General features: G+C 45.2%; 2 protein-coding genes across 4 annotated transcripts in view; one reads left to right on the plus strand and one right to left on the minus strand.

Moving 5' to 3' along the window:
- The window catches only part of KATNAL2 (katanin catalytic subunit A1 like 2), a 46,983-nt gene extending 42,498 nt beyond the window's left edge, over positions 1-4,485 (plus strand). Inside the window, exons 12-14 of the mRNA XM_018039372.1 lie at positions 2,753-2,915; positions 3,740-3,842; positions 4,346-4,485. Of these exons, the coding sequence (XP_017894861.1) occupies positions 2,753-2,915; positions 3,740-3,842; positions 4,346-4,485 (406 nt within the window). The remainder of the gene's footprint in view (positions 1-2,752; positions 2,916-3,739; positions 3,843-4,345) is intronic.
- The window catches only part of HDHD2 (haloacid dehalogenase like hydrolase domain containing 2), a 45,698-nt gene continuing 27,738 nt past the window's right edge, over positions 9,295-27,254 (minus strand). For all 3 annotated transcript variants that reach the window (XM_018039717.1, XM_018039716.1, XM_018039718.1), the window contains exons 5-7: positions 21,139-21,355; positions 17,079-17,142; positions 9,295-12,540 (exon numbers count right to left, since the gene is read on the minus strand). In XM_018039717.1, the coding sequence (XP_017895206.1) occupies positions 12,437-12,540; positions 17,079-17,142; positions 21,139-21,355 (385 nt within the window). In that variant the 3' untranslated portion in view covers positions 9,295-12,436. The remainder of the gene's footprint in view (positions 12,541-17,078; positions 17,143-21,138; positions 21,356-27,254) is intronic.

Here is a 27,254-nt window from a genome sequence, read left to right on the forward strand (position 1 = left end):
TCTTATTCTCCATCCATTGGATACAACCCATTTTCCCTCTCTGGAAACGTTTATGATCCTCTCGTGGTTCTCAGGGTTCTGAGATCTCACCTTAACGTGACTTGGGGTCTCTCTGCCGCTCCTGCGCTGGCCTCAGTCCAGTGACTGGGGCACAGGCTGCGGAGCCTCACTGTTTGGGTTCAAGTCCCCGGCTTCCATTCACTCGCTTTGGCCTCAGGCAAGCTACTCTTCTTTGTACCTGTTTCCTCATCTTTATTGGAGATGGTAGTGCCTACCTCACAGGGTGGTTCTGAAAATTAAATTAATATCTGAAAAGTGCTTGAAACAGTACCTGCCACTTGGTGAGTGCTATTTAAGCATTAGTTTTTATTATTATTTCAAATGTACAAAATAATCTCCTAGAGGGCTTCCCTGGTGGCTCAGCTGGTAAAGAATCCACGTGCAATGCGGGAGACCTGGGTTTGATCCCTGGGTTGGGAAAATCCCCTGGAGAAAGGAAAGGCTACCCACTCCAGTATTCTGGAGAATCCTATGAATTGTACAGACCATGGGGTTGCCAAGAGTCAGACACGACTGAGCGACTTTCACTCTCTCACTCAGAGGCCTGCAAAGTTCCCTTGACCCTGTGTCTGGAATATAAACATTGGCCCTGAGAGGGAGGGGGCATGGTTGTGCAAGTGGCTGAGTCTCTGATGAGATGAATTTCCACAGAGTGAAGCTGATAAAGCAAATGCGAAAAAGAAATAGGTAGTTGTTATTGCCAGGAAAGCGCCCTGGACTGGATTCTTAGCTTGGAGGAGTAATAGGTAAAGAAAAAAACTTAATCTTTTAAGAAATCTGGTCCTTCCAATTTAGATTCAGATATATTTCCTTTTCAACTTGAAATATCCTGACATAGATTCAGAATGAGAGTAAGAAAAATGGGAAGATGCTTTGCAGAGTCTTGGTATCTTTAGGACAGAAAATTTGGTGACCACGTTACTCTTTATTAGTGGCTCAGCCAAACCAACACACAGGCATTTCCTAATTTCTTACCCTGGAAAATCAGAGATTTCCTTCCCATCTAGGAGACTGAAATTTTAACATGCAAAGAGTTCACAAACTTACACTCAGAATGATATGTTTTTAATAGGTACTCAAGGTAACCAGAGCTGCAGTCAATGAGGGAAAGTTCCACTTTACATAATAATTCCAAATAATACATTTGGAATGGAAAAGGTTTTTTAAATCGCCATTTTGCATCGCTCTCATGAAACAGTTTATTCAAAGATCATCAACAGATGCCAAAACCCCTAGTTGAAATGGCCTGGGGAAAGGGGTTTTCACATGGTGCCAGAGTAGTCTACATAGAACACTTACTCCTTGCAAGGGATCTTATCCAATGCAGAGAGCCATGGTCAGCAGATAATCTCCGTAATTAAACATCACCTCATTAAAGTGAGATACACCAACATGTGGATTCCAATGTAATTAATACGAAAACGTATCATCTATGAAATATACTTGACAGAACTGTTTATCCCGAGTCTGATTAAGTTTTGAGATCTCACTTCCATCTTGGAGGACTGGGGATAGAGGAACCAGTTACCTGATACCATGAGGAAAACAGGCGAATCCAGAATGTAGGGCATTGTACAACTAGCCTTATCTTTTCAAAAAGAGGCCAAAGCAAGGAGACTGCTTTAGATTACAAGAGAACTAAGACATAGAATCATACGTGGTACATAATCTTTGATTGAATTTTGGTGGAAAAAAACAGTAAAAGATATTTGGGGGATGATTGGAGAGATTTTAATATGGAATAACCGTTAGACATGTAATGATTCTGTTAGCGTCATAATGATATTGTAGTTATATAAAAAGTCCTTTTGGGGGGAAATACACACTGAAGCATTTGGGGGTGGAATTTCATGATGGAATTTACATTGAAATAGTCTAACAAGAATAGATACATAGATATGAAGCAGATATGGCAAAATGTTACCTGTTAGGTCAAGATGGTAGGTATGTGGCTATTTGTCGTTTTAGTCTATTTTTCTACTTGCTTGAAATTTTTACCAATATATTAAGAAATGTAAGGAAATGGCCCACAGATGCAAAACTGCACAAACCTGGCCTGATAGCGTGAAGTCTGTGTGTTGGTTTGGCTGAGCCACTAATAAAGAGTAACATGGTCACCAAATCAGAGAGGAGCAAGGGTCAGTGTTTCAAAGGGCCACACTTGCACTGGGCACCCAGGAAGGAGCATTCACTTTCACTCACAATGGAGTGAGACTGTCATCTGCTCCAGAATGGATGTGAGTTTTGGAAGAATTAGTGTCCGTCCCAGAGTGCCCTCGTTATTGTCAGGAATAATGCACTCACTGGCAGGATCAGATTGAAAACCTGATGTTACAGCTGCGTTGGGAATGCGCACATGTTTGGTTGTTGTTAGCTGGATTTATTTCGCCTCAAATTAAGTCATTTAAAATTCACATGAGTTCTTTGGGGGATTTTTTTTCTTTCTCTTATTCTCCTTCCTTCCTCCTTTCCTCTCTCCCTCCCTTTTTCTCTCTCTCTCTTTTTCTTCTTTTTTAACTCTTTCTTTCTCCCAAACAACACGAAGTGGTGGTGCTGTCCCCTCAAGCACAGACGTAGCGTCACAGGGAAGATGCAGGATTATCACCTGCTAATTTGTTCTTCAGATACAGTTGTGGCTCACGAAGCGAGTTTACTTCCTCAAACCAGTTCCTCTGTTTCGGCTGTGATTCAGGGAGCTGGACTGTGCCATGTTGCGCCGCCTGGAGAAGAGGATTCTGGTGGACCTGCCGAGCCAGGAGGCCCGGGAGGCCATGATCCACCACTGGCTGCCCCCTGTAAGCAGGAGCAGCGCCCTGGAGCTGCGCGCGGACCTGGAGTACAGCCTGCTGAGCCGGGTGAGCCGCCGGGGAGGCCGCCCCGAGACCCTCTTCTCGGCAGGGTCATCTCGTGAGCTGTTCGAAGGCTGGAGTCACCTAGAAAAGATCCAAGCTACCCCCAACAACCTGACAGGCCTCTCCTTCATGAAAGAGTGAGCTGTTAGTCCCTTGCAAGCATTCCAGCAGAAAGGGATGTGATGAAGTGGAAACAGCAAAGGGCTTGGACTCAGAGGGCCTCCGGTCAGATCCTGGCCCTGTCACTTATATTAGCTGTGTGCCCTTGGGGACATCATGTCCTCTCTGAGCCTCAGCTTCTTCATCTGTAAAATGGGTAACAGGCCACAGAGGGTTACTGTGATGATTAAATGCACATCTTTCACAAACAGTAAGGCTTTAGGTCACCTGTCTGTTACCCCACAGCCACTGGTGTCATTGCTTTCTTGAAAGGACACTTGAACGTGGTGTTCGCTGAGGTTCCTTAGAGACAGGTTATAATCTTATTTACAAGAATAAAAATGTCCACCAAATTTGATCATCCTGGGATCTGGGCACAAAGGCCCCATTAGGCTGACTCGGGCGGGCCAGTCATTCACCAGCATCTCACCACCTTTGCTTGGATGGTATTAGGAAGCTGTTCGTTGCCCAGCTTCTTAGGTTATCCAGACACGTTAGCAGCCTCTCTCCCCGCAAACACTGTTTATCCGGGAATCTTTTATATAGTGTCCATGGGTGACAGACACGGAATCCAAACAGGGGCTCTGACCCCTGGTCCTGCCTGTGAGGATGTAACCACCGCCAGCGTTCTGCCTGCTGCCTAATGGCTCGATCTGCGGGTGTTTCAGGAGACCGAAGGCTACTCTGGCTCGGACATTAAGCTAGTCTGCAGGGAAGCAGCTATGCGGACTGTGAGGAAGATCTTCAACGCCCTTGAAAATCACCAGTCAGGTATGGTGGGGATGACAGCCAAGGGGCTCTGGGAGAGAAAATTGTTTAAAAATTTAGCTTTCGCCAGCAGGTGGCGCCCCGCCTCTGTTACTCCCTACCTTGGCACTCGTTCTTTGGTGGAAATCTTCCTTCTGCACCCAACTCCTTTCTCCTCTTCTCTTCTGTTTTGGATCAACTTTGCCCCCAGGTGATAAACTCCTTAGGGCTCGGGCTTTTATTTCTCTGGTACACTATGTGGGGCTGGATCTATTTGCGGCACTGTATAAATATTAAATAATACTTTGTAACGATACATTTAAGTCAGATTTTCTGTACGGGCTTCAGGGGCTGAGTTGCGCATTAAAGATGTTTTCCCCCAACCTCCTTTAGCCTTGCCTGTTGCTGCATTAACCATTAAGAATGCTGCATTATGCATTGTCTTGAAAGAAGGTCTATTAGCGTTTCAAGAGCATTGATCACTATTAGGTCGATTGTTGAGCTGTTATTCTTGTGTTTCCATCTAGAGAGCAGCAATTTACCTGGGATCCAGCTGGATACAGTGACCACTGCCGACTTTTTGGATGTGCTCGCCCATACCAAGCCTTCAGCAAAAAGTCTGACTCAGAGATATGCAGCCTGGCAAAGTGAGTTCGAGTCTGTGTGAGGTCACATTTACCCTGACTTGGCCTCAAAGAAAACCACAGAGGCCTCCTCATTGATTAGTGTAAGTTTACAGGAAGAACAGAAACTTGGAATAGCAAACAAAATTTATCTTGAAGACTGGATTAATTTGGACAACTGTACTACTTTGGAAATACATATTTTCATGGTCAATGTCAGCAAAATACTGACGATTCTAATTACAGGTATATGTGCTATGAGGTCAGGCAGTGCAGACTTTTCTGACAGTGAGACCCCATAAAATTTCAATGAGTGATTTCTTATAGTGTTCCTTCTTTGTGAACTGGCATTTTTATTTTGAAAAAGGTGTGGTTGGGAAAGTTGTGTTGGGATGCACAGGGTGGTTCTGAGTTGGGGAGCCAATCAAAAGCGAAGCTTGACAGACCACCAGCAGACAGTTCAAGGGTGGATAAGAGAGAACATGAGAAGGAAGCAGAGTTTGCTTCCTTCTTCTGACAATATTCTGAATCTCATCAGCTCTCCCTGATTCTGACTCCAGCCATTCTATCAGCAGAGCCAACTCCTAACAGACTAGCCCCACTCAGGAATGTCACTGGCCCATCTCTGAGTGAAAGTCACTCTTTGCGACCCCATGGACTAGTCGGTCCATGGAATTCTCCAGGCCTCAATACTGGAGTGAGTTGCCGTTCCCTTCTCTAGGGGATCTTCCCAATCCAGGGATCAAACCCAGGTCCCCCGCATTGCAGGCAGATTTTTACCATCTGAGCCCCCAGGGAAGCCCACGTCTGGAGATGAGCTGATAGCAGAGGGGATAAGCAACCACTTTCCCCACCCACCAGTTGCAGTCTTTTGAGTTCTGGCCCCTGTTAACATCTTCACATCTCACACCCTGTGTGTTCAGCCCTTCTTCCATTGCCACGGCTCCTCGTTGGATCCAAAGCTTAGGATGGGATACCTAAGCTTCTGGGACAGTCCTCCCTGCTCTTAGGCTCCTCCTTAATCTCCTTATGCGGTTGGAAACAGCTGGAAACATCTCATTCAGAAAGCCACCATCTGAGGCATCCACTTGCAGATGCTGGTACATTTGGAAGACTTTCACTAAGTAACGCTATGCCCACCCCCGCCTGGAATTTCCCCTGGCGGCCACCTTCTGTCGTCTCCCTTGCCTTGTTTTCTTCATCTCTGCAAGTCAGACTCATCCAGAAAACACTTCCAGGAAAAAAAGGACATTTTGGCTAAATAGTCCTAAGGATTTCACCCTTAAAAACACATACACACACACACACACACACACACACACACATTGGGGTATTGATCATTTGGAATAGAATATTCTCAAATGCCTCTTAAGACATCATTTCATGGAAAATGTAATCAAATTGAAAATATACCCTTATAAAATGAGTTTAAAAGAAACAAGAAGACATTCATCTTAGCAGAAGCGCAGCTGAAACTTCTTCATGGTCAGTAGGTAGGCCCTGAGCAGCACTGCTGATAGCCAGGACATGGAGGTCTCCAAGTTCAGCGGCCTCGCTGCTCAATTTCCAAGAGGTGCCTTCTGTGCTTTGGGGTTATTTTCTTTGTCCAGCTGTCAGCTGACATTTCTTACAGCTGTTAGGGCATTTGCTTGTGGCTTTTGCCATCCTTTCTGATTTCATAAAATCTCAAGTGGATGGAACCTCCACTTGAAAAACAGATGTACTGTACATGTACTTAAGATGTATTTAAGATAGAGGGTACTTAACATGTAATATATGTGTACTTAACATGTACTGTACATGTACTTAAGAGTGAACAGGCAAAGGAGTGGAGGAGGGCTCCTGTGGACAGCATTCTTTGTGACAACAGGGTTGGGCCCCTCAGCTTACTGCCCGAGAGTTTCTGACTCCATTCAGGTAAGTGTGGTTTGGCCATCCTTCCCACAAATCCATGTAACCTTCCATTTCCAAAGCCCACCGACACATCCTTCCTCCATTCCTTTTGAGAATCTCCAAATTCATCTTTGGAGCACTTCCACCTACATTCAGTCACATTCTCCTTTCCCCATTCCTTGGAAAGTTTGTCTACAAATGATCACGCATGACTGTTCTTAGATCATCCCTCTATTTTAGTGGCTTCTTCATCACTTTTATTCATTATCTAATGACTTCCTGCTTTGGATGAAATGAAATGTCGCTTTTTCATTCCTTTGCCCCATCTATACTACACACATACATCCTTTCCCTATCGTCCTCAAATAGTTTTATTACAGTTTTAGGTTAACTCAATAATCATATTTTTATGACATTGTTCATTGGACATTGTTCACCGCAGAGGCAACAGTTGGTTCAGGTTACATTTCCTTTCTTGATGAGTTTTGTCTGTCTTGGAATTAATAACTGTCTCCTTTCTTTCATTTGCTAAATTTTCTTGGCAACATTCTGAGATTTGTCAGATGCCCATCAGTGTTGAGGGCTTCCCTGATAGCTCAGTTGGTAAAGAATCAGCCTGCAACACAGGAGACCCCAGTTCAGTTCCTGGGTTGGGAAGATCTGCTGGAGAAGGGATAGGCTACCCATTCCAGCATTCTTGGGCTTCCTTTGTGGCTCAGCTGGTGAAGAATCTACCCGCAAAGAGGGAGACCTGGGTTCGATCCCTGGTTTGGGAGGATCTGCTGGAGAAGGGAAAGGCTACCTACTCCAGTATGCTGGCCTGGAGAATTCCATGGATTGTACAGTCCATGGGCTCGCAAAGAGTCAGACACAACTGAGCGACTTTCACTTTCATCAGTGTTCTCTTCTAAATGGCCTCACACATCAGATAAAGCTTCAAGCCCATTCCCATGCACTCTGGTCCGGGAGGTAAGGGGAAGGGGGCCGGAAGACCGGTGCAGCATAAGCAGATTTACCTAATCCCGTTTTCAGCCCTGCCCTGCTCATCTCACCCTGGCCCACCCCCAACCCCACGTCTCCAAGGCCTTTATGTTCACAGGCCCACTCTCCCAGAGTAAACCTCCTCTCTTGCCTCGCTGAGGGTGCTCATCTGGCTACTTAGGGTGGGGAGGGTTTCTGGGCTTCCAGCCACTTTCCCAGCTTTGAACCAATTCCTTGCTTCTCAAACTTGCCCCATACCTCATACCTCTCTGCTCAATGTCTCCAAGCCTTGAGTTTTTGAGGTTGTCTTACAGGATGAATTCTGTTTTTTTTCTTTATGCTGATTTTAGCACAAACGCTCCAACCTCTTCACAGATCCTAGATAACTGTGCTCTCTCACCTGCCGATGGCTCCTCTACCGCTCTTGTGGGTTTATTCCAACTTTATTCCTCTCTTGAGTGGGGCTTTGAGAGATATTAGGTAATACATGATTAATCTGCTGTTTAGAGTCTCTGGTTATTTTTTTAAAAGTAGACTAAAAGTATATCTAAGTTTATAGAGATATAGGAGACCAGCCTGGAGAAGGCAATGGCACCCCACTTCAGTACTCTTGCCTGGAAAATCCCATGGACGGAGGAGCCTGGAAGGCTGCAGTCCACGGGGTTGCGAAGAGTCAGACACGACTGAGCAACTTCACTCTCACTTTTCACTTTCCTGCATTGGAGAAAGAAATGGCAACCCACTCATGTTCTTGCCTGGAGAACCCCAGAGACGGGAGCCTGGTGGGCGGCCGTCTATGGGGTCGCACAGAGTCGGACACGATTGAAGCAACGCAGCGGCAGCAGCAGGAGACCGGCCTGTTAGTTGTTGATGGAAATTTTAACTTATTTCCACACGTGGTATTTTCTTCTAAAGCAGAGGTCAAAATGGAAATGCCTATAGAACTTCAAGCATAGTAACACATGGGTAAAGTAAGGTAAGGAGGCGGGGACTGTGGCGAACTGCGGACACAGCAGCGACCTGGCTCCAACTGAACACGGAAATGCAGACCCTCTGACCTTCCCAGGAAAACCAGTCATGGATTTGCATTTACCATCTCCTGGTAATTCAGACACTGGCAGTTCAGGTTCTTCACCCGATTCACCCACGGCACTCATTCTGGCCATCAGATGCCTTCCCTGATGGCATACTAGTCATCGAAAGGGACAGCAACCTCGTGCTTCCTGGCTCTGTTCCTCATCACTTGTCCGTAGCTGCATGGCGTAACTGTGTGTACGGGTGACTGTCTGTCTACCCTACCTGAATGTGAGCACCACGGTTGTACTTTCTGCCACTGCTCCTGAATGGATGAAATGACACAGACCAGACTTGTCTGAGCACCGTATGTGCTTCAGAGGCTGGACATTGTGATTACTGTTCCGAAGCCTTTCGCTCACTGCACATCAGCTTTTCTCTGGGAGGCCTTACACAACCACCTTGAACTTGCCCGAGCCGCCTGGACTTCTGGGTGCCCTGTTTGCGTGCTTTTATTTCCCAACTAGAGGATCTGCATCTGGGAGTTGGGAGTTACACAGTCTGCTCGGCCTTCCTTGGTGCTTTACTCCCGGTGGGCGTTTAAGAAAGAACTTTGATTTCCTCAGGCACAGCAGCCATTGAAACAAGCAGGCACTGAGATGTGTATGACAGTAAATACTGGAAAAAGATACTGAAATCTGTTTCATTTTAATAGATGCCGTTTGAATGATGATAAACAATTTCTGGTGTTAGGGCACCTCGCCTCTTGAGGAGAGCAGTACTTTGAGTAGTAGGTGGCTGGTGTAACACAACGTTAGCAAAGGCCTTGTGCATTTATTCTGGGCAAAATTTTGTGATTTATGTCAAAGAAAACTCTCTGATACAGACTTGGCTCCATGCAGATAACTGCTAACAGGACAAGGGACTCTGCCACCTGAGGCAAGTGTTTTAATGAAACACATTAGTGCAGTTTTAAAAATTCTTTACTATAGGTACCCAAGGACTTGAGTTTCATCCTACATGAACCACCAGTGATCCAAAATCAACTGAACATCATCAACACAGGTGTATTTTGACTTTCCTGTACAATTCACTCCTGTAATGTTTCAGTGTGGAAGTAGGGTTAGGTGACGACAACTGTCACTCCAGGGGGGTCTGTGACATCTACAGCCATAGGTGTTTGATGGAGCCGTTGCTGAAGGAGGTGGGCAAGCCCCCTTCTTTCGGGGCATCACTATCTGCTCTGGGAGGGGTGGAATGGTGGGTAGGCAGAGTCACTGCAGAACTCGCTGATTCTGGATGGTGAGTGTGACGTGGGCACAACTGTGTCTCCCCCAGGACTGGTCCTTCGCCCATCATACCAAGCACACACCTAGCTCACAGCAGACACGCAATGACCACCTCCCGACAGTGGATGTTCTCTAATGCCCTTTCTAGCCCTAAGATGTCACTTGGTCCCTTTCTGGGGCCAGGAAAGGATTACAGTAAAGCTGATACAAACACTATCCTTGGGGTCAGTACCACAGGACAGTCCTTAAATGTAATGGCTGGAAAATAAAGTCCTTTATGTACTCTCGTTATTAAATCTCCTCCATGAGGCCCAACGCAGACCAACCTGCTGAGCTGGGAATGTTTCCAGTAATTTCAACACTGGACAGGTCAGTTAGAAAGCCCTATTTAGCGTTTGTTAAATAAAACGGTAAACTAAGGTTTAATGGCCTCCAGGGCCACGTGAGAGTGGAGGGAGGTGGAGCAGCCACTTTCCTCGGCGGGGCTGGGCGCACATGGTGCCTTACCCTCTCCTGCCACACACCTGTCAGTCATGTCCACTGTGTGGCTTCAGCTCTAACCTGTCCCCAGAGCACCAGAGCCATTGCTTAAGGTCTAATAGGCCTCTTCTATGGACAGCAAGTCTAAAATGAAACTTATTTTCTCCTCCCTACCCACAGTTATACATCCTAGCATTAAATTCTTGTGATATTTACAGCCAAGTTTGATTGGCCCGGTGACTGCCTGAGTACCTGTTCTGTGCTGTAGCAGACACAGTCCTGTCCGGTGGGGAGAGGATTCGAGTGAAGGTCCAGGTGTACTCTAACAAGTGCTCGGCATGAAGGCAGGGACTCTTCCTCCATCCTGCAGGCAGGACCACATCACAGGACAGGGACACAGGATCTCCACACTGCCTTGGGCATCCTCCTGGCCCTGAGGCCAGATCCTCCTCTCATACACTTATGTCCTAGCAGCCACTTCACACACAGTAGCGAGCAAACACTTGAGAATGCCTAGGCCAAGGAATCGCTGTCCAGGTGCTGGGGAACAGGTGAGCATACCAGCAGCCTCTCCGCTTGCACGAGACGCTTCCCTCTGCAGCCCTGGTCTGAAGGAGTTCAAATATCATAGAATGTCTCTTTTTTAAATTCTCAGGAAGACCCTCCCCACTGAACTGGCTATAGAGATGACTTCTACCAAACTTTCCCAGATGGTTAAACGTGGACACTGCTATATTTGCATCTCATCGTCGCAAACGCGGGCCACTTAGCATCTGCCTGATTCTATTCAAAGTCCTTAATATGTGGGCTGTGCATTTAACTCTCACAACACGCCTACGTGGTGGGCACCGTGGTTATCTCTACGGAGAAGGGAGCAGAGGCAGGAGAGGCTAGGGGAGTGGCTAGGGTCACGGAGGGGCGAGCTGGCAGTGCTGGCCAGGCTCTGTGCCCTGCCACTGCCCCCCCCTTCCCGTCTGGGTGGTGTCCCCGCACTGCTGTCTTTTGCACTCTGGCATGTGCAAGGACTAAGTACGGCATCTGCACAGTAAGATCAGCGTGCAGCAAACGGCCAGGAGGAGGGGGAGTGGCCATTTAGCTTTGCCCCCTCCCACCTAAGACCAAGGTGATCTCTAACCAAGCATGAAAACCCGAAGCTCATCAGCACCGCTGTGTGCTTCAGTACAGGGAGCACCAAGATGATGGACAATTACATGCTGAAAATCCAACGCCCAAGAGCCCAGTAAAACAACTGCAAAGGCCCAGGATCATCAGCGTATGCAAATGTACAAGGAAAATCATGACCTCCTCAGTCCCCTTCATTTTGGTGGGTTTAACATGAGAAGAATCATCCATGCTACAAGGCGAGATTTCATTTTACAGCCGTGGTAACCAAGTACATAAAAGCTTGAATCTGTCCCAATAGTTTCTGAAGGATTTTTCCCAGAGTGTCAGAGGCAAAAATAATGAAATCTTGCAAATGTACAGTTAATGGGACCCAGGTGGACACTAACCTCAAAAATGCATGGTCTGTAAGACATTAAAGGCTTGATTTTAGTTTCTGCACTGTTCCTGTTAATAACAATGTCTAATTAAAACATCTGTGAAATACTGATAGTTTTAATTTTACATAAAATTTCCAAAACAACTGTTACACAGTATAATAGGTATCTGCAATGAATAGGTTATTAATGGAAATATTATTTTAAATTAAAATCAGGTTCTAAATTTAAATTAGTTATCTCTGGTTAATGAAGAGAAAAAGAAGTCACCCAGGCTGGGAGTAATACAGTAAGCTAATCTAGTTTTCAACATCCGTGAAAGCAAATCCACTCCATCATTTGGGCTAAAGGACAATTTATTTTGTTGCTTCTGTTCTGTACTCCACTTGGCACTTCTGACGGATTTCACAGCTGAACTCAGTATTAAAACTACAGCCTAATGTACCCTTTAGTACTTTATAACTTAAAAAGACGCCATTCAACTTTAGTCAGCCTGAAGCCCACCAATTTACCATTGAGGAGAGGGCAGAGAACAAGGCTCCCTGCAGTAGACTCTGCAGCCCTGCTAACCTGATGAATATTTTAAAAGGAACATGCAATCTCAGCTTTCCCTTTTTTTGGATCTCATCTTCTTTTATGAAATAAAAGGGATTAGCCTGGCTGAGTGGCTGGCTGCAATTCAATACCTTTCTTTCTAATTACTGCACAATAAAAGAGGGTTAAACGGTGAGCAGGGCTGAGTGGTCTGTGTCTGTCAAGGCCGGCGCTGAGTGTGTTGAGGGATTCATTCCAGTCGATGAAAAGCTGCATTTCAAGTTGCTTCAGATTCACGGAATGGTTCACAGCAGATGCTGCAGAATGTGGTCCACGGCGTGCGGGAAGCTCTCACAGGTTAAGTAAGGAGCTGGGTTAATTTTGTCTTCGTCTGCTGCTCGATATTTCCCTGAAATGAAAGTAAAGCCCATGAACAGAGGCTACTGCCAGGATGCCAGAGTAATCGCGGCCTCTGAGCACACAGGCCACCCTGACAGTGCCAAGAGAACCAGGGGCTCCACAGCCCCCACAGCACCTTTCATCCAGGCTTCAGGATGCCACGAAGCAATCCAAAGCCAGATGTGTTCAGCATTTTCCAGGCTCTCTGGTCTCTTAGCAACGGATGCCGGATCCTAGGCACTGGGTCACCTGACAGTTAAGGGTGCCCTCAAATCTCCTCACCTGGTGAAATTTTCCTCCCCCACCAGCCCTAACAATACGGACAGTGATTAAATCAATGCTTTTAGATGAGAGCCCAGACCCTACAGGACAGAGGCCTTGTCAGCTCATGGGTGACTGGAAACAGCATGAGCCGCTGCCCAACAGGAACCCTGTGAGTGGGCAAATGAGCGCGCCAGGGGCAGGGAGAGACGGATGGTCACAGTGCTCACGTGCAGGCTGGCCGGACAGGCTGCCCAGCAGGGCACTGAGGAATTCGAGACCCACAAATGAACAGCCCGGCACCGCAGAGGAACTGGTCACACAGGGTCACAGAGCTGACCTGACAAATGGCCATCAGGCCGTGCAGGACCCCCGTTTAGACGCCCTTCATGTGTCCCAGTGCTCTCCAGGGAGAACCCCAAGTGTCTGCTGTTGCCCACCAGGACCTCAGTCACCCAGCTCAGCACCCCTCACACGGTGCGCACTCTGTAGCACGGGTTAAATGAAAGGCAGGAAGGCAGGAAAGAAGGGACGGAGGGACGCGAGGAGGAACGCCGCTTCAGTCAAGGCCTTGGGGATGAGGCCGACTGCCCTGCAGCCTCGCTGCGGCCTCTGCACTCGCCCTTTCTGCGTGCTCTCTCATCCCCCTTTCTGCGTGCTCTCTCATCCCCCTTTCTGCGTGCTCTCTCATCCCCCTTTCTGTGAACTCTATTTATTCTGCAGTTTCCCCTATTCTCCGCCTAAACCTGGGTTTCCAAACAATAGGCTCACCACTTTCTACAATACAACCCCTTTTGTTTTCTACAACTACCTAAAAGGTTTTGTCCAGCAAACACGAAGCCTGAATATCCCCAGCCCACACCCTGGCACTGTGGTGGTGACACTGCTCCTGTCCTGTCTTGCTGACTTGCGAATTCCTACAGGAAAGGAGCCAGCATCAAATGCACAAAGGTAACTTCCCCAGCATCCTCAGGGCATCTGTCCACAGTATGGTCCACACAGCAAACTCTACTGCTTATTTCTTCTTAAACTTAAATCCCATTGAGTATAAACCTTTGCAAAGTTTCTGCATGGTCTCACAGGTAAGTTAATGACTACTTTTTACTATACCACCCACTTCTTTGACCTAGTTGTCTAAGGACTGACGTGTGAAAGTCAGGGTTCTTAGCCATGGAGAGAGGGGCCTGCAGCATGCTTCTGCTTAGTCTGGCCCTGCGGTTTCTACAGACTGACACAGCGGCTTACATGTGTGTGCAAGTTCTAGCAACCTGCACTGTGTCTGGCGCGTGGCAGGCGCTCAACAATGCTGGCTGAGGGAAGGGGGCAGGCCACCGCCACTCAGGCCTGACGCAGCATGGCAGCCTGTACTCTCCTGGATGAATAAATGTAAACAGAGGCAGAATGCAGGAAGCCATGTTGACAACATTGGACAAAGGGTGATCCCATCTTTCCTAGGTCATTGTTTTACATGCTAAACAGATTCTGGTCAGGGCTAGTCACGGAGAAGGCAATGGCACCCCACTCCAGTACTCTTGCCTGGAAAATCCCATGGATGGAGGAGCCTGGTGGGCTGCAGTCCATGGGGTCGCTAAGAGTCAGACAATACTGAGCAACTTCACTTTCACTTTTCACTTTCATGCATTGGAGAAGGAAATGGCAACCCACTCCAGTGTTCTTGCCTGGAGAATCCCAGGGACAGGGGAGCCTGGTGGGCTGCCGTCTATGGGGTCACACAGAGTCGGACACGACTGAAGCGACTTAGCAGCAGCAGCAGGAACAGCAGCAGGGCTAGTCAAAAGTCTTTACAAATGTCTATTGAGCATTTAACATGTGTTAACTGAGAAACAAATTGCTCAAGACAATCACTGAGTAAGTTAAAATTTCCATGGTAATTTTCAACAGTGAGAAACCAAGCTCTTGTCCACTGCCTTCAGTTCAAAACCATCAGTGGAACCAGCAGCTCTGTACGCTTTCAGAACAGTGCTCTGACTTGGGATTTTTTTTTTTTTCTGACCAAAGATGAACAGTACAAATGGGTCTGTTTCCATGAGCTGAACTTAGCTACATAACTTGGACATTTTAGATGTGACTGTGTGGAGCTGCTGGCTTCTCTAAGATTGACAGGCTGCCTCTGTCATGGGCTGACCACAGCCAACGGCCAGTCAGAAAAGAAGGCAGAACCATGGAGACCAGCTAGGGGGAGCTGGGCCCACGAGACACTGGCACAGGAGCAGTTTTCACACTTGGTGTAAATCCTTAATTATGCGAGCTAAGAAAGGAAATGTTCATGGGGACGCAAGAACAGAACTAGTGATCTGTGGATTTCCTCAATGCCCGGATCATAAAATGGTGACTGTCAGGAGTCTGAAAATTCAGACACAAGGGAAGACGATGAGTGTGCCTGCCTTCCCTGACTCCCCGATATGTCCCGTTGTCCTCTTTTCCACGTCCATCAAAGCAGAGTGATGTTCCAGGGAAAACGGTGATCATTTTGAATGAGAAATGTGCAGGAACACTGTTAGTTCTCAAGCGACTAGAGCCACCACCTGCAGGGGTCCCCTGGCTCACCCCTAGACCTCCTGCATGAGAAGACTGTTGCCCTCTTGGTTCACACTGTGTGTGTTCAGTGGCACAGTCGTGTCTGACTCTCTTGCAACCCCATGGACTGTAGCCCGCCAGGCTGCTCTGTCCATGGGATTCTCCAGGCAAGAATACTGGAGTGGGTTGCCATTACCTACTCCAGGGGATCTTCCTGAACCAGGGATCAAACCTGAGTCTCTTGCGTCTCCTGCATTAGCAAGCAAATTCTTTACCACTAGTGCCACCTGGGAAGCCAGCCCCACGCACAGGGCCTGACAAGTACTTCTTATTCAATTACAACAGCATCTCATGCTGTCTTGTTTCTGTTCTTAAATTCAAAATAGCTTTCATGCAACCACATTTTCTTGAACAAACACCACAGTCATGAGTAAATACACGTTTTTCTAAAAATTTCCTGGTGGCTGGTCTTCTATGACTCTGTTTAAGTTCTCCCTTTTCTGGACGACCTGTACGAAGCCTGGCGTATGAACTCACGAGGCCACTGACGGAACCTTCTGCTGTCACTGTTCCGTCACCGCATCGTGTCTGACTCTCCCCAGGGACTGGACCCCGCCAGGCTCCTCTGTCCACAGGATTTTCTGGGCCAGAATACTAGAGTGGGTTGCCATTTCCTCCTTCTCCAGGGATTTCCCAACCCAGGGACTGAACCCGCATCTCCTGCATAGGCAGGCAGATTCTTACCTGCTAGGCCACCAGGGAAGCCCACAGAACCCCTTATCTGCTATTTAATTGATAAGAGTCTGATGACAATTCTCGGACTGGACCCGTGGCTGTCATCCTCAAACATGTGCTATTAATTCCAAGCTCAGCAGGCACCCCCTGGCGGCAGGTGTCGGGGAGACCTTTTCATTTTATCTGAAAAGGAGGCTGATCAAGTTCTCAGCACAACAGCACACGCCCTCACACAGCTCTCATGCCTTGTCTCTCCTTACCTTGAGAGGATTTTATTCATCAGACTCCACACTGGAAAATGGCACAGAGCTACAAGGGACCAGTCCAGCCCCATCATCTATCTATAAACAGCCCAAAGAGGTGAAGGGCTCTGATAGAATCTCAGAGTCAGTGCAGAGCTGAGACTGAGACCCAAGACACCTAACTGGTCCGCTGTCATCATGACACCGTATTAGCTGAGGCTTCCCCATTAAGTTCTTTCCCTTTCCTTAAATTTATTTGAGGGCCCACACTCAGTTTACTTAATTTTGGTCTAGGAAATTGTTACTAAAACAATACATGAAAAGGAAACAGTTTTTTATGTGTTTTTAAGACAACATTAACACAAAGTATCACTTAGCTCGTTAGTCCCCAAAGAGCTCAAAGTCATCATTTTATACCTGGTTCAAAAGGAAAGGATATTTTTACAGAGCCCCTCGATCAATGGTTTTTTAGTCAACCGGTGATTTGTATATCCAGAAAATCATATAAATGCTAACTGTCTTCTGTACGACTATCTCTGAGGAAGTGTGAAAACACCTCTGAACTCGGATCTGATTTTCCTAGCTTTGCACAGTACGGGCCCTCTCACATTGTCTTTCTTCCCTGCAGTCCTAAGCCCACTTTATTTTTGCTTCGTGGCAGAAAAAGAATTAAAGTACCCAGTGGGCTTTGCCATTTTTTCAAAGACTGTTCTTTAAGAATGGTGTATTTTACCATTCTGTATCAGAGAAAGCTTGTACAGAAGATACGTACCTGTCTTGACTAAGATGCCCCGCATGCCGGCATTCTGAGCCCCACCAACATCATCTCTGCAGTCCTAGAAAAGCATGACGAAGCGCTTAGTCCAGTGTCTTCGGTGAGCTTGCCAACAAACCAACCTACCAACGATTTATTAGGCTGGAATGGCCAACTGCAATCCCATGTTTTTTCTTAAAACGAGAGTGAGGGAAGTATAAAAAAGGATAAACCCACATGTAACAGTCTAAGGGGGCATAATTGGAAAGGGAAGCATCATGGAGGCAGAGGTAAAGAACAAGAGTAGTGACCCCAGTAACCAAACATAAAAAGGGCAGCTACAGTGCTTCATGTTTTGCACATGTACATCTATTTCTTTTTTAAAAATATTTTTTATTTTTATTTATTCGTTTGCACCAGGTCTTAGTTGCAGCATGTGGGGTTTAGTTCACCGACAAGGGATCAAACCTGGGTCTCCTGCATTGGGAGCATAGAGTCTCAACCACTGGACCACAAGGGAAGTTCCCATCTATCTCCTTTTAAAACAGATCATGGAAAAAAGGTATTTTATCATTTGGCAGCTCTTAAGGCAAATGATCCAGCTGCAGGGCAGTGAGTGAACTAGGTTCAGAACACAGGTCTCATGCTGCCCACGTAAGACATTATCCTTACTTTTCATCCGACTGTCAGTAACAGGAGGAATCAAGTCAGACCGTATACTTAAACAGATTATGAGACTGTCTTCACACTTAGGAATAACAGACCAGTTTAAAAGGAAAGCTCTTGTTTTTCAATTCTTACTCAAGATAGGGGTGAATATACTCAGCTAACTGTGATAAATGCAAGGCAATAAAAATCCAAGAAATGGAAGAAACATCAATAAAATCAATCCTGCCATCTCATGTCGATAAGCAGAATTTATTCAGATCATGCCCAAAGACAAACTTTTCCCTTAAAATCATTCATGTAATTTAACAACCACCCTTGGAAATCAGTCTCAGAATTTCTCTCACAATCTTCACTCAAGGTCTAACTTACAACCTTTTCTGTTGCATCTAAGCCTGCCTTGTGAAGCAGGCAAATGGGGGAGAGGGAAAGGAAGAGGGAGGTGGGAGAAAGCAGACATGGAAAGGGAGGGAAAAGCCACCGCTCTCTCAGACGACAACCCTCCAGACAGCTGAGCTCTGCTGTCACGTGCCCTTCCCACCCTACATGCTGTCCCAACAGCAGTGTCTCCAGGGACCACGAATTCGGAAAGCTCCAGGTTAAGGTAACCACTTTCTTGAATACACATTTGCCTAGAAAAGTCAGCTAAAGGCCTGCCAGAGGGAAAAGTTGTTACTGAAAAGACAGTTTTTCAAAGCCATACTGAGTCCAGTGATAGCCTAGTGGGTTTTGGTGCAGAAACCTAGAAGCAGAAGGCGGCAGTCAGGACTGCGATCCATGAGCACCAGCACAGTTCAAGGCAGCAGGGGATCTACAGTTTCTTCTGGAGGGAGTCTGGGGCCCCTAGTTCTACTTCCAGCCATGCCACTCATCAGCTCTGGGTCATCCGGCATGAGGCCTACCTCTCTGGGCTAAGGTTTCTCAGCTTATAAAGTGAGGAGGTTTGGACCAGACAATCTTGATGGTCCCTTCCAGCCTAAGGCATTATTATTTAAAATTGAAATATAATCCTTGCCACCTACCACTGACCACAAGGTAGTGTGCTTTCCAGTACTCTTCCCCTCACAGCACACATAGGAAATAACGTTTTTCCAGTAAGTCTGTCGCTCAGTCGTCTCCGACTATTTGTGACCCCATGGATTGCAGCACCAGGCTTCCCTATCCATCACCAACTCCCAGAGCTTACTCAAACAAGTCGGTGATGCCATCCAACCATCTCATCCTCTGTCATCCCCTTCTCCTCCCACCTTCAATCTTTCCCAGCATCAGGGTCTTTTCAAATGAGTCAGTTCTTCACATTAAGTGGCCAAAGTATTAGAGCTTCAGCATCAGTCCTTCCAATGAACATTCAGGACTGATCTCCTTTAGGATGGTCTGGCTGGATCTCCTTGCAGACCGAGGGACTCTCAGGAGTCTTCTCCAGCACCGCAGCTCAAAAGCATAGATTCTTCGGTACTCAGCTTTCTTTAGGGCTTCCCTGGTGGCTCAGACAGTAAAGCGTCTGCCTGCAATGCAGGAGACCCGGGTTCGATTCCTGGGTCGGGAGGATCCCCTGGAGAAGGAAATGGCAACCCACTCCAGCATTCTTGCCTGGAAAATCCCATGGACGGAGGAGCCTGATAGGCTACAGTCCATGGGGGTTGCAAAGAGTCGGACACGACTGAGCGACTTCACTTTCAGCTTCCTTTTCCAACTTTGACATCCATACATGACCGCTGGAAAAATCATAGCTTTGACTAGATGGATCTTTGCTGGCAAAGTAATGTCTCTGCTTTTAATATGCTGTCTAGGTTTGTCATAGCTTTTCTTCCAAGGAGCAAGCGTCTTTTAATTTCATGGCTACAGTCACCATCTGCAGTGATTTTGGAGCACAAAAAAATAAAGTCTGTCACTGTTTCCATTGTTTCCCCATCTATTTGCTATGAAGTGATCGGACTGGATGCCATGATCTTCGTCTTCTGAATGTTGAGCTTTAAGCCAACTTTTTCACTCTCCTCTTTCACTTTCATCAAGAGGCTCTTTAGTTCTTCTTCACTTTCTGCCATAAGGATGGTGTCATGTGCATATCTGAGGTTATTGATATTTCTCCTGGCAATCTTGATTCCAGCTTCTGCTTCATCCAGCCTGGCATTTCGCATGATGTGCACTACAAAGAAGTTAAATAAGTAGGGTGACAATATACAGCCTTGACATACTCCTTTTTCTATTTGGAACCAGTCTGTTGTTCCATGTCCAGTTCTAACTGTTGCTTCTTGACCTGCATACAGATTTCTCAGGACGCAGGTCAGGTGGTCTGGTATTCCCATCTTTTAAAGAATTTTCCACAGTTTATTGTGATTCACACAGTCAAAGGCTTTGGCGTAGTCAATAAAGCAGAAGTAGATGTTTTTCTGGAACTCTCTTGCTTTTTCGATGATCCAACGGATGTTGGCAATTTGATCTCTGGTTCCTCTGCCTTTTCTAAATCCAGCTTGAACATCTGGACACTCATGGTTCACGTACTGCTGAAGCCTGGCTTGGAGAATTTTGAGCATTACTTTGCTAGTGTGTGAGATGAGTGCAGCTGTGCAGCAGTTTGAACATTCTTTGGTATTGCCTTTCTTACCAGGGTAAACTGACAACGTGCTCACAGCCAAAGGTCACTGGCTAGGACATCTGGTCACCAGAGCCAGCCCTGCCACTCAAAAGCCTGAGGCAATCGATATCTTTAGCTATCTGTGGCAAATTGGGAAGTTCTTCCATAAAGCATATACTAGCAAAAAAAAAAAAAAAATCAATAGTGAGAGAATTCTTTAGGAACAGGTGGTCTCTGGATTAAGGAATAGTAAAAAAATATATATATAAGTTTTCTCCAAAAAGACATATAAAGCATTTAATTGTCTTGTATCTGATGGTCTTTTGAATTGTATATATCTCATCACACTACTGGAGAAGGCAATGGCATCCCACTCCAGTACTCTTGCCTGGAAAATCCCATGGACGGAGGAGCCTGGTAGGCTGTAGTCCATGGGGTCGCTAAGAGTCAGACACGACTGAGCGACTTCACTTTGACTTTTCACTTTCATGCATTGGAGAAGGAAATGGCAACCCACTCCAGTGTTCTTGCCTAGAGAATCCCAGGGATGGGGGAGCCTGGTGGGCTGCCGTCTATGGGGTCGCACAGAGTCGGACACGACTGATGCGACTTAGCAGCAGCAGCATCACACTGTGAAGATTGTCAGAAATAATCAACAGTTCAGTTCTTTAGAATATCAGTGAACAACTACTGGAAAGCCTGCTTTATGGGTGGCCTCTTATTACCATCTGACAATTGCTGATAAAGGGTCCCTTGTGTTTCAAAGCAGTGCTTTGAAGCTGGCTCTTCCCAGCAGGATAGGTGAGCCCAGGGCATTTCCTGGGCTCTTCTACTTACATCTCCAATCATAACGGTCTCCTCAGGTTCACAGCCAGTGCCCCGCAATGCCTCCAAAAAGAACGTTTTCTCTGGTTTCCCCACGACCGTGGCTTTGGTATCGGTGGCATACTCTAAAGCAGTCACAAATGGTCCAGGCCCCAGGGCTAAGCCATCCTTCCTCTTGTAATACCTGGCTTTGTGGATTGCTATCAGAGGCGCTCCATCCAGGAGTAACCTAGAGTCAGAGACAATGGAAGTTGGCTAAAAGCAATGCTTTTTTATGAGTGGAAAAGAATGTCAGACTTACAAAGTAGTTTTATTCACTCACAGAAACAAATAGTTTCGTATTAACTTTTAATGACTTGCTGTCTTCTAATGAATTTGCTAGGAACTGCTGGGAATTACATTCAGATACACTAAAGAAAGGTGATAGATTATTAAATTTGGGATTGCTTCAACCTTTTACCTTTAGTGGTTTTAGACGCTTTACCCAAATCATCAGGGAAAGAGAATTAAGAGAAGTAAAGCTAAATAAGACACTCGAGGGAAGAAGCTTAACTTAATGAGACAAGTAGTTTCAACCTCCCTAATGGTAAGCAGGAAGCTCCTGAGCCTTTTACAATATGACTCAACTGCTGTGCAGTGACACGTTTAGCTAACTCCTAAAATACCTGGCTCCCTCTTTTCTCTACTCCAAAATGTAAGATTCTAATTCAGAAATTTCATAGAGCATTTTACAAATATCTTCTGCTTGTATCATCCCCTCTTCATTTTACCCTTTGACTGCTTCTGCTGTTACTTTGAAAATCAGGCCGTTTTCACTGAAGGACAAAGCAGTAAGGCTTAAGGGGAAATGTCAAGTCCCTTCTTTTTTCCTGATGGAGGACAGATACTCTCACATCAACCGAAAGGGCACGAAGAGTTTTCTCCTTAGAGAACCAAACTGCACATAGTTAAGGATCCTCATTAGTGACTCAGGCAAAACATAACGGAAGAAATCCTTCAAACCCCACCAACCCCATCCAAATATAATCTGCCATCCATCCCAATACCGCAGCCTACATACAGGCACACAGCAAAGAGTCACACACCTATTATCATCGCATCATATACGGGACATGATAGTCTTCTTAAGCTGCTTTTAACCAATGGAATAAATGATCTCACTAGCTTAATTTACTTTAAGTCATCTACGTAGTTAAAATATTTAGTATGTCCATTGAGGCAGAATTCATCACATCTTACCCTTCACAATTATGAGTAATTAAGCGCTCAACTATGAAACTGCTAAATTATTCTTGTCAGTGGGCATGGAAACGCCTTCCTGTGGGAGATGCAGGATTCAGACATTTATGATTAAATATTTTATTAAGTAAAAACCAATACTGGCCTATTACAGGGCCTTATTGTTAGTTACTACGAATTGCTCACAGCACAGGATGGATCCTTCAAATTTATTCTCTAATATTAATACAAATTTATTTCTTAAGCAGATCTTAAAATCCAACGGTTAGGAAACCTGATAAGGCCACTATGCTGGCCCTAAAGAACCACAGCTGATCGCAAGGAGAGAATAGTGAGTGATTTATCTATCTCCCCTCTTGTCATCCTGCCCCCAATCCCATTTATTTGCTACTCTACCACGGAACTGGAATTCTTTATGCAACAGACCTCAAAATTGCTTTTCACTTACACAGCTAAACTAAAAACTCATTTGATTTAGCTTTGTTAATATTTTATTATATATTAACTGGGTATAAGACTTATCAGCTTGATTGATGTGTGTACTTAATTCCCAGGCAGTGCTTTAGTGCCTTCCCTGGAAGGACTGAAACTGTGGGTTCCTCTGCATTTCTCTAAATGGGAACTGGTTCCACATGGGCCTGGAGAAGACAGGCATCTCTCAGCGAAGTGGTTCCTGCTTCTGTCATTTTTCTCTGATAGCAGAAGATTTACTGAATCTTTGCAAGAGCCAAGGCATGTTCAGGATAGACTGAAAGGTAAATTATTTTCTAGGACACAGATTAAAAGTGTTTTTTAAATAGTTAACACTTCCAAAAATATGAGAAAATAGACACCATACTACTTAGAGGTGTTTGTACATTTCCTAGGCAGGGCAATTGATTTCTTTGTTATCAGAAGTAACGCGTCAGCAAGAAATCTGAGGATTTTCTATCTCTATTTGACTATCAGTCCATTGAGGTACAAGAAACAAGAAAAAAAGGCATCAAGAAGGCCTCATGCAGAAATCTTTGGCTATAAATTCCATGTGGACAAAGGGAAAACACTATAAAAAAGACCTAGCCAGGGAGCACATTATTGAAAGGGATGGTAAAGAACACCAAGTCCAGCACAGCCCGTTTTACAAGACCACTGGGCAATGCCAGCTGAGATCAAGGAGAGCAGGAACCCAGAACTCCAGAAAACCACTTTTCTAGAAAAAAATTTAAAAAAAAGATCAACTTTTTACCATTTCTGCTAAAGATGGAGCATGTGGAAATGAAATTACATGGCAGCTTAAGCAACTGCCAGAAGTTTCCCATTCGCCCAACATCAAATTACTGAGTCCTTTTCTTCCCACTCCCCCAAACGACTCTCCCCCAGTCTTTCTCAGCTTAGTAAATTCACCCCATTGCTCAAGCCAGAAACCTAGCAGTCATCCTTGATTTCTTACTTTCCCTCACCCTTCCATATCCCTTTATTAGCACATCCAATAACTTCCGAGTCCAAAAGAAAAACAAAAACGTCTCCAGTCTTATTTTCTCTACTGAATCTCTGCAATAGTCAACTCGTCTTCCTGGTTTTTGCTGTTGCCCTAGTATACCAACCCATCATACAGGCAATAGCAGGAGTTTTAAAAGTACAGGCGAGATCATGTATGTCCCTGCTCAGCTTAAAAACCTTTCAATAACCTCTTACTGCAAAGGGTATAAAATCCAAAGTCCTCTCTGCAGCCGGTGAGGCCTGGCCTCATCTGGCCACCATTTACATCTCCAATCTCAAGACACCTTCCCTATTGCTGACCACATACCAAAAAGGTCAAACTCTTTCCTGCTTCAGCCCCCCCACACACTGTCCCCTCCTCCTGAAACACTGCCCCATACTTTGCACACAGCTTTCTTCTGCTCACCTGTCAGATTTCAGCTTGAAGTAAGCACACAGAAGCCGCCACTGCCAACCACCCTACAGAGTGGACTTCCTCCTCACAGTTCAGCTTCATCTCATCTTTTTTCCTTTCTATCAACTTTCCATAGTTTATAATTCTTACTCAGCTGTGTTTGGTTTGTCTTCCTCACTAGCATATAGTCTCCACTATGCCCATCAGTTTTGCTCATCACTGTATTTCTTACTTCAAAAAAAAAAAAAAAAAAATCCAAAGCAAAATAAAAAAGAAGCAATGGGACACTTCCCTGGGGGCTCAGTGGTAAGGAATCCACCTGCCAATGCAGGAGACGTGAGTTCGATCCCTGGGCTGGGAGGATCCCACATGCCGTGGAGCAACTAAGCCCATAGGCCACAGCTACTGAGTCTGGGCTCTAGAGTCCAGCAACCGCAACTGCTGAGCGCACACACCACAGCTACTGAGGCCCACACGCTCTCGAGCCTGTGCGCTGCAACAAGAGAAGCCACAACAAAAAGCCTGCACATCACAACTAGAAAGGAGCCCCCACTGGCCCCAACTAGGGAAAAGCCCACGCAAAGCAATGAAGACCTAGCACAGCCAAAAAATAAATAAATAAATAAACAAACAAAATTATATTTTAAAAAAGCCCAAACAAACTCTGGGCTAGACATTAGACACTTACTAAATAAATTCATTAATAGATGAAGCACCATATTCCTCAGTATCCTGATCCTGATCTATAACACGGAGAATAATGCTTACCTTTTGGGGGAATAAAGATGATACATGCAAACTTTTTCATAATATCTGACAGTAATGATAATTATTTCTATTCATAAATATGGGAAGGGTAGTGTCTGTGCTACTTAAAATAGGTAACAGCAAATCACTTCACATTTGTGGGTCTCGGTTTCTTATCAAATGAAGGACCTGAATCAGATTAGGTTTCAACCTCAACACTGACATTTTTTACTGAAAAATGCTTTATTGTGAGAAGGGGCTGTCTTATACCCTGATGGATGTTTGGCAGCATAGATGTACTCTTTTCCCCCAGTTATGACAACCAACAATGTCTCCAGACATTGGCAAATGTCCCCCTGGGAGCAAAAGTGTCCAGAGTTGAGAACAACAATTAGATGATGCCAAAATCTTCACCTCCATGGACTTCCCTGGTAGTCCAGTGGTTAAAAATCTGCCTGCCAACGCAGGGGACACAGGTTTGATCCCTGGTCTGGGAAGACTCCACCTATGGTGGGGCAGCTAAGCCTGTGCCCCACAACTACAGAGCCCATTCCCTGGAGCCTATGCTCTGCAATGAGAGCAACCATGGCAATGAGAAGCCTGGGCACCACAGCTGGAGAGCACCCCTCTGGCCACAATCAGAGAAAGCCAGCATGCAGCCACAAAGACCAGCACACATCCCTCAAAAGAACCAGAACAACAACAACAAAAACTTTGACATTCAATACAATCACAACGAATACCAATCAATCTGACAAACACAAACTACTGAAAGTTCAAATCAAAACAAAACAATAGCAAATCATTAAATATATCAAGAGAGAATCCCATCAACATTTAATTGAAACCCCCAGAATATCTCCAATGTCATATTAACACAGCAATTTTCTCACTTATAGTAGGCTACCAACTATCACCACTTCTGTTTGGTATTGTAATTGAGGTCCCAGAGAGTATAATAAAGAAAAACAAATGAAAATACAAAGACTGGTAGGGGAGAAGTAAAATTGTCATTATGTGTGGTTGACACAATTATCTATGTAGAAAATTCAATTCAAAAGATTTTACAAATAAATTATTAGAATTAGCAAGTGAATGTAAGAAGGTCAATGAATAAACACAAGGTTAACATACAAAATCTCAATCATATTTCTACACATTAGCAGTGAACAATTAAAAACAAAATTTAACAAAATACTACTTACAATCACATCAAACAGGAAATAGAAGGATTAACTTAACAAAATAACTAACCTATTCTCTAGAAATTGCAATACACTGCTGAAAAATGTAAAAATAAAATCTAAATAAATGGAGATATATTCTATTTTCATACACTGGCAGCACATTATTATTCAGTAAGTTATACCCAAATTTGTAGATTTAATGAAGGACCAATCAAACTCCTAGTGAGCCTTTTTGGTAGAAAGAGACAAGTGGATTCCAAAATTCACATGGAAAGGATGTAGAATCTTAAAAACGACTGAGTTAAAGAATGTATACTACCAGACATTAAGATTTATTGTAAAGCTGTAGTATTCAAGACAGAGTGGAACTGCACAAATATGAAACAGAGCCACACTTATATAGTCACTTGATTTATGTCAAAGCACTAAAACATCACTGCAGTTCTGTGAAAGAATGGATCTAACGCCGTAAATGTTGCAGAAACAACGGGATATCTGTAAAGAAAAAAGTGAAATTTACTTCACACAATTCATAAAAATCCATTCAAAACAAGCCCTAGACCTAACTGCTAATGGTAGAACAATAAAGCCTGCAGAAGAAAACATATGGAGAATATTTTCATGACCCTGCTGCTGCTGCTAAGTCACTTCAGTCGTGTCCAACTCTGTGTGACCCCATAGACGGCAGCCCACCAGGCTCCCCTGTTTCTGCGATTCTCCAGGCAAGAACACTGGAGTGGGTTGCCATTTCCTTCTCCAATGCGTGAAAGTGAAAGTGAAGTCGCTCAGTCGTGTCTGACTCTTAGCGACCCCATGGACTGCAGCCCACCAGGCTCCTCTGTCCATGGGATTTTCCAGGTGGGCGAAAATTTCTTAAGCACAACAGAAGAAAATACCGACAAATTAGACGCCATCAAAATTTAAAACATCCTGTTCTCATACTGTTAAAAGAACGCAAACCACCGACAGAAATAAGATATCTGTAGGACATATATCCAACCAAAGCCTTGTATACACAACACACACGGGGCTCCAACAAACCTCTAAGAAAACTATAACCCTCAGAAAGGAGAAAAGATTTG

This window comes from Capra hircus, chromosome 24 (assembly GCF_001704415.2).
Source record: "Capra hircus breed San Clemente chromosome 24, ASM170441v1, whole genome shotgun sequence".
In the NCBI taxonomy this organism is placed as follows: domain Eukaryota; kingdom Metazoa; phylum Chordata; class Mammalia; order Artiodactyla; family Bovidae; genus Capra; species Capra hircus.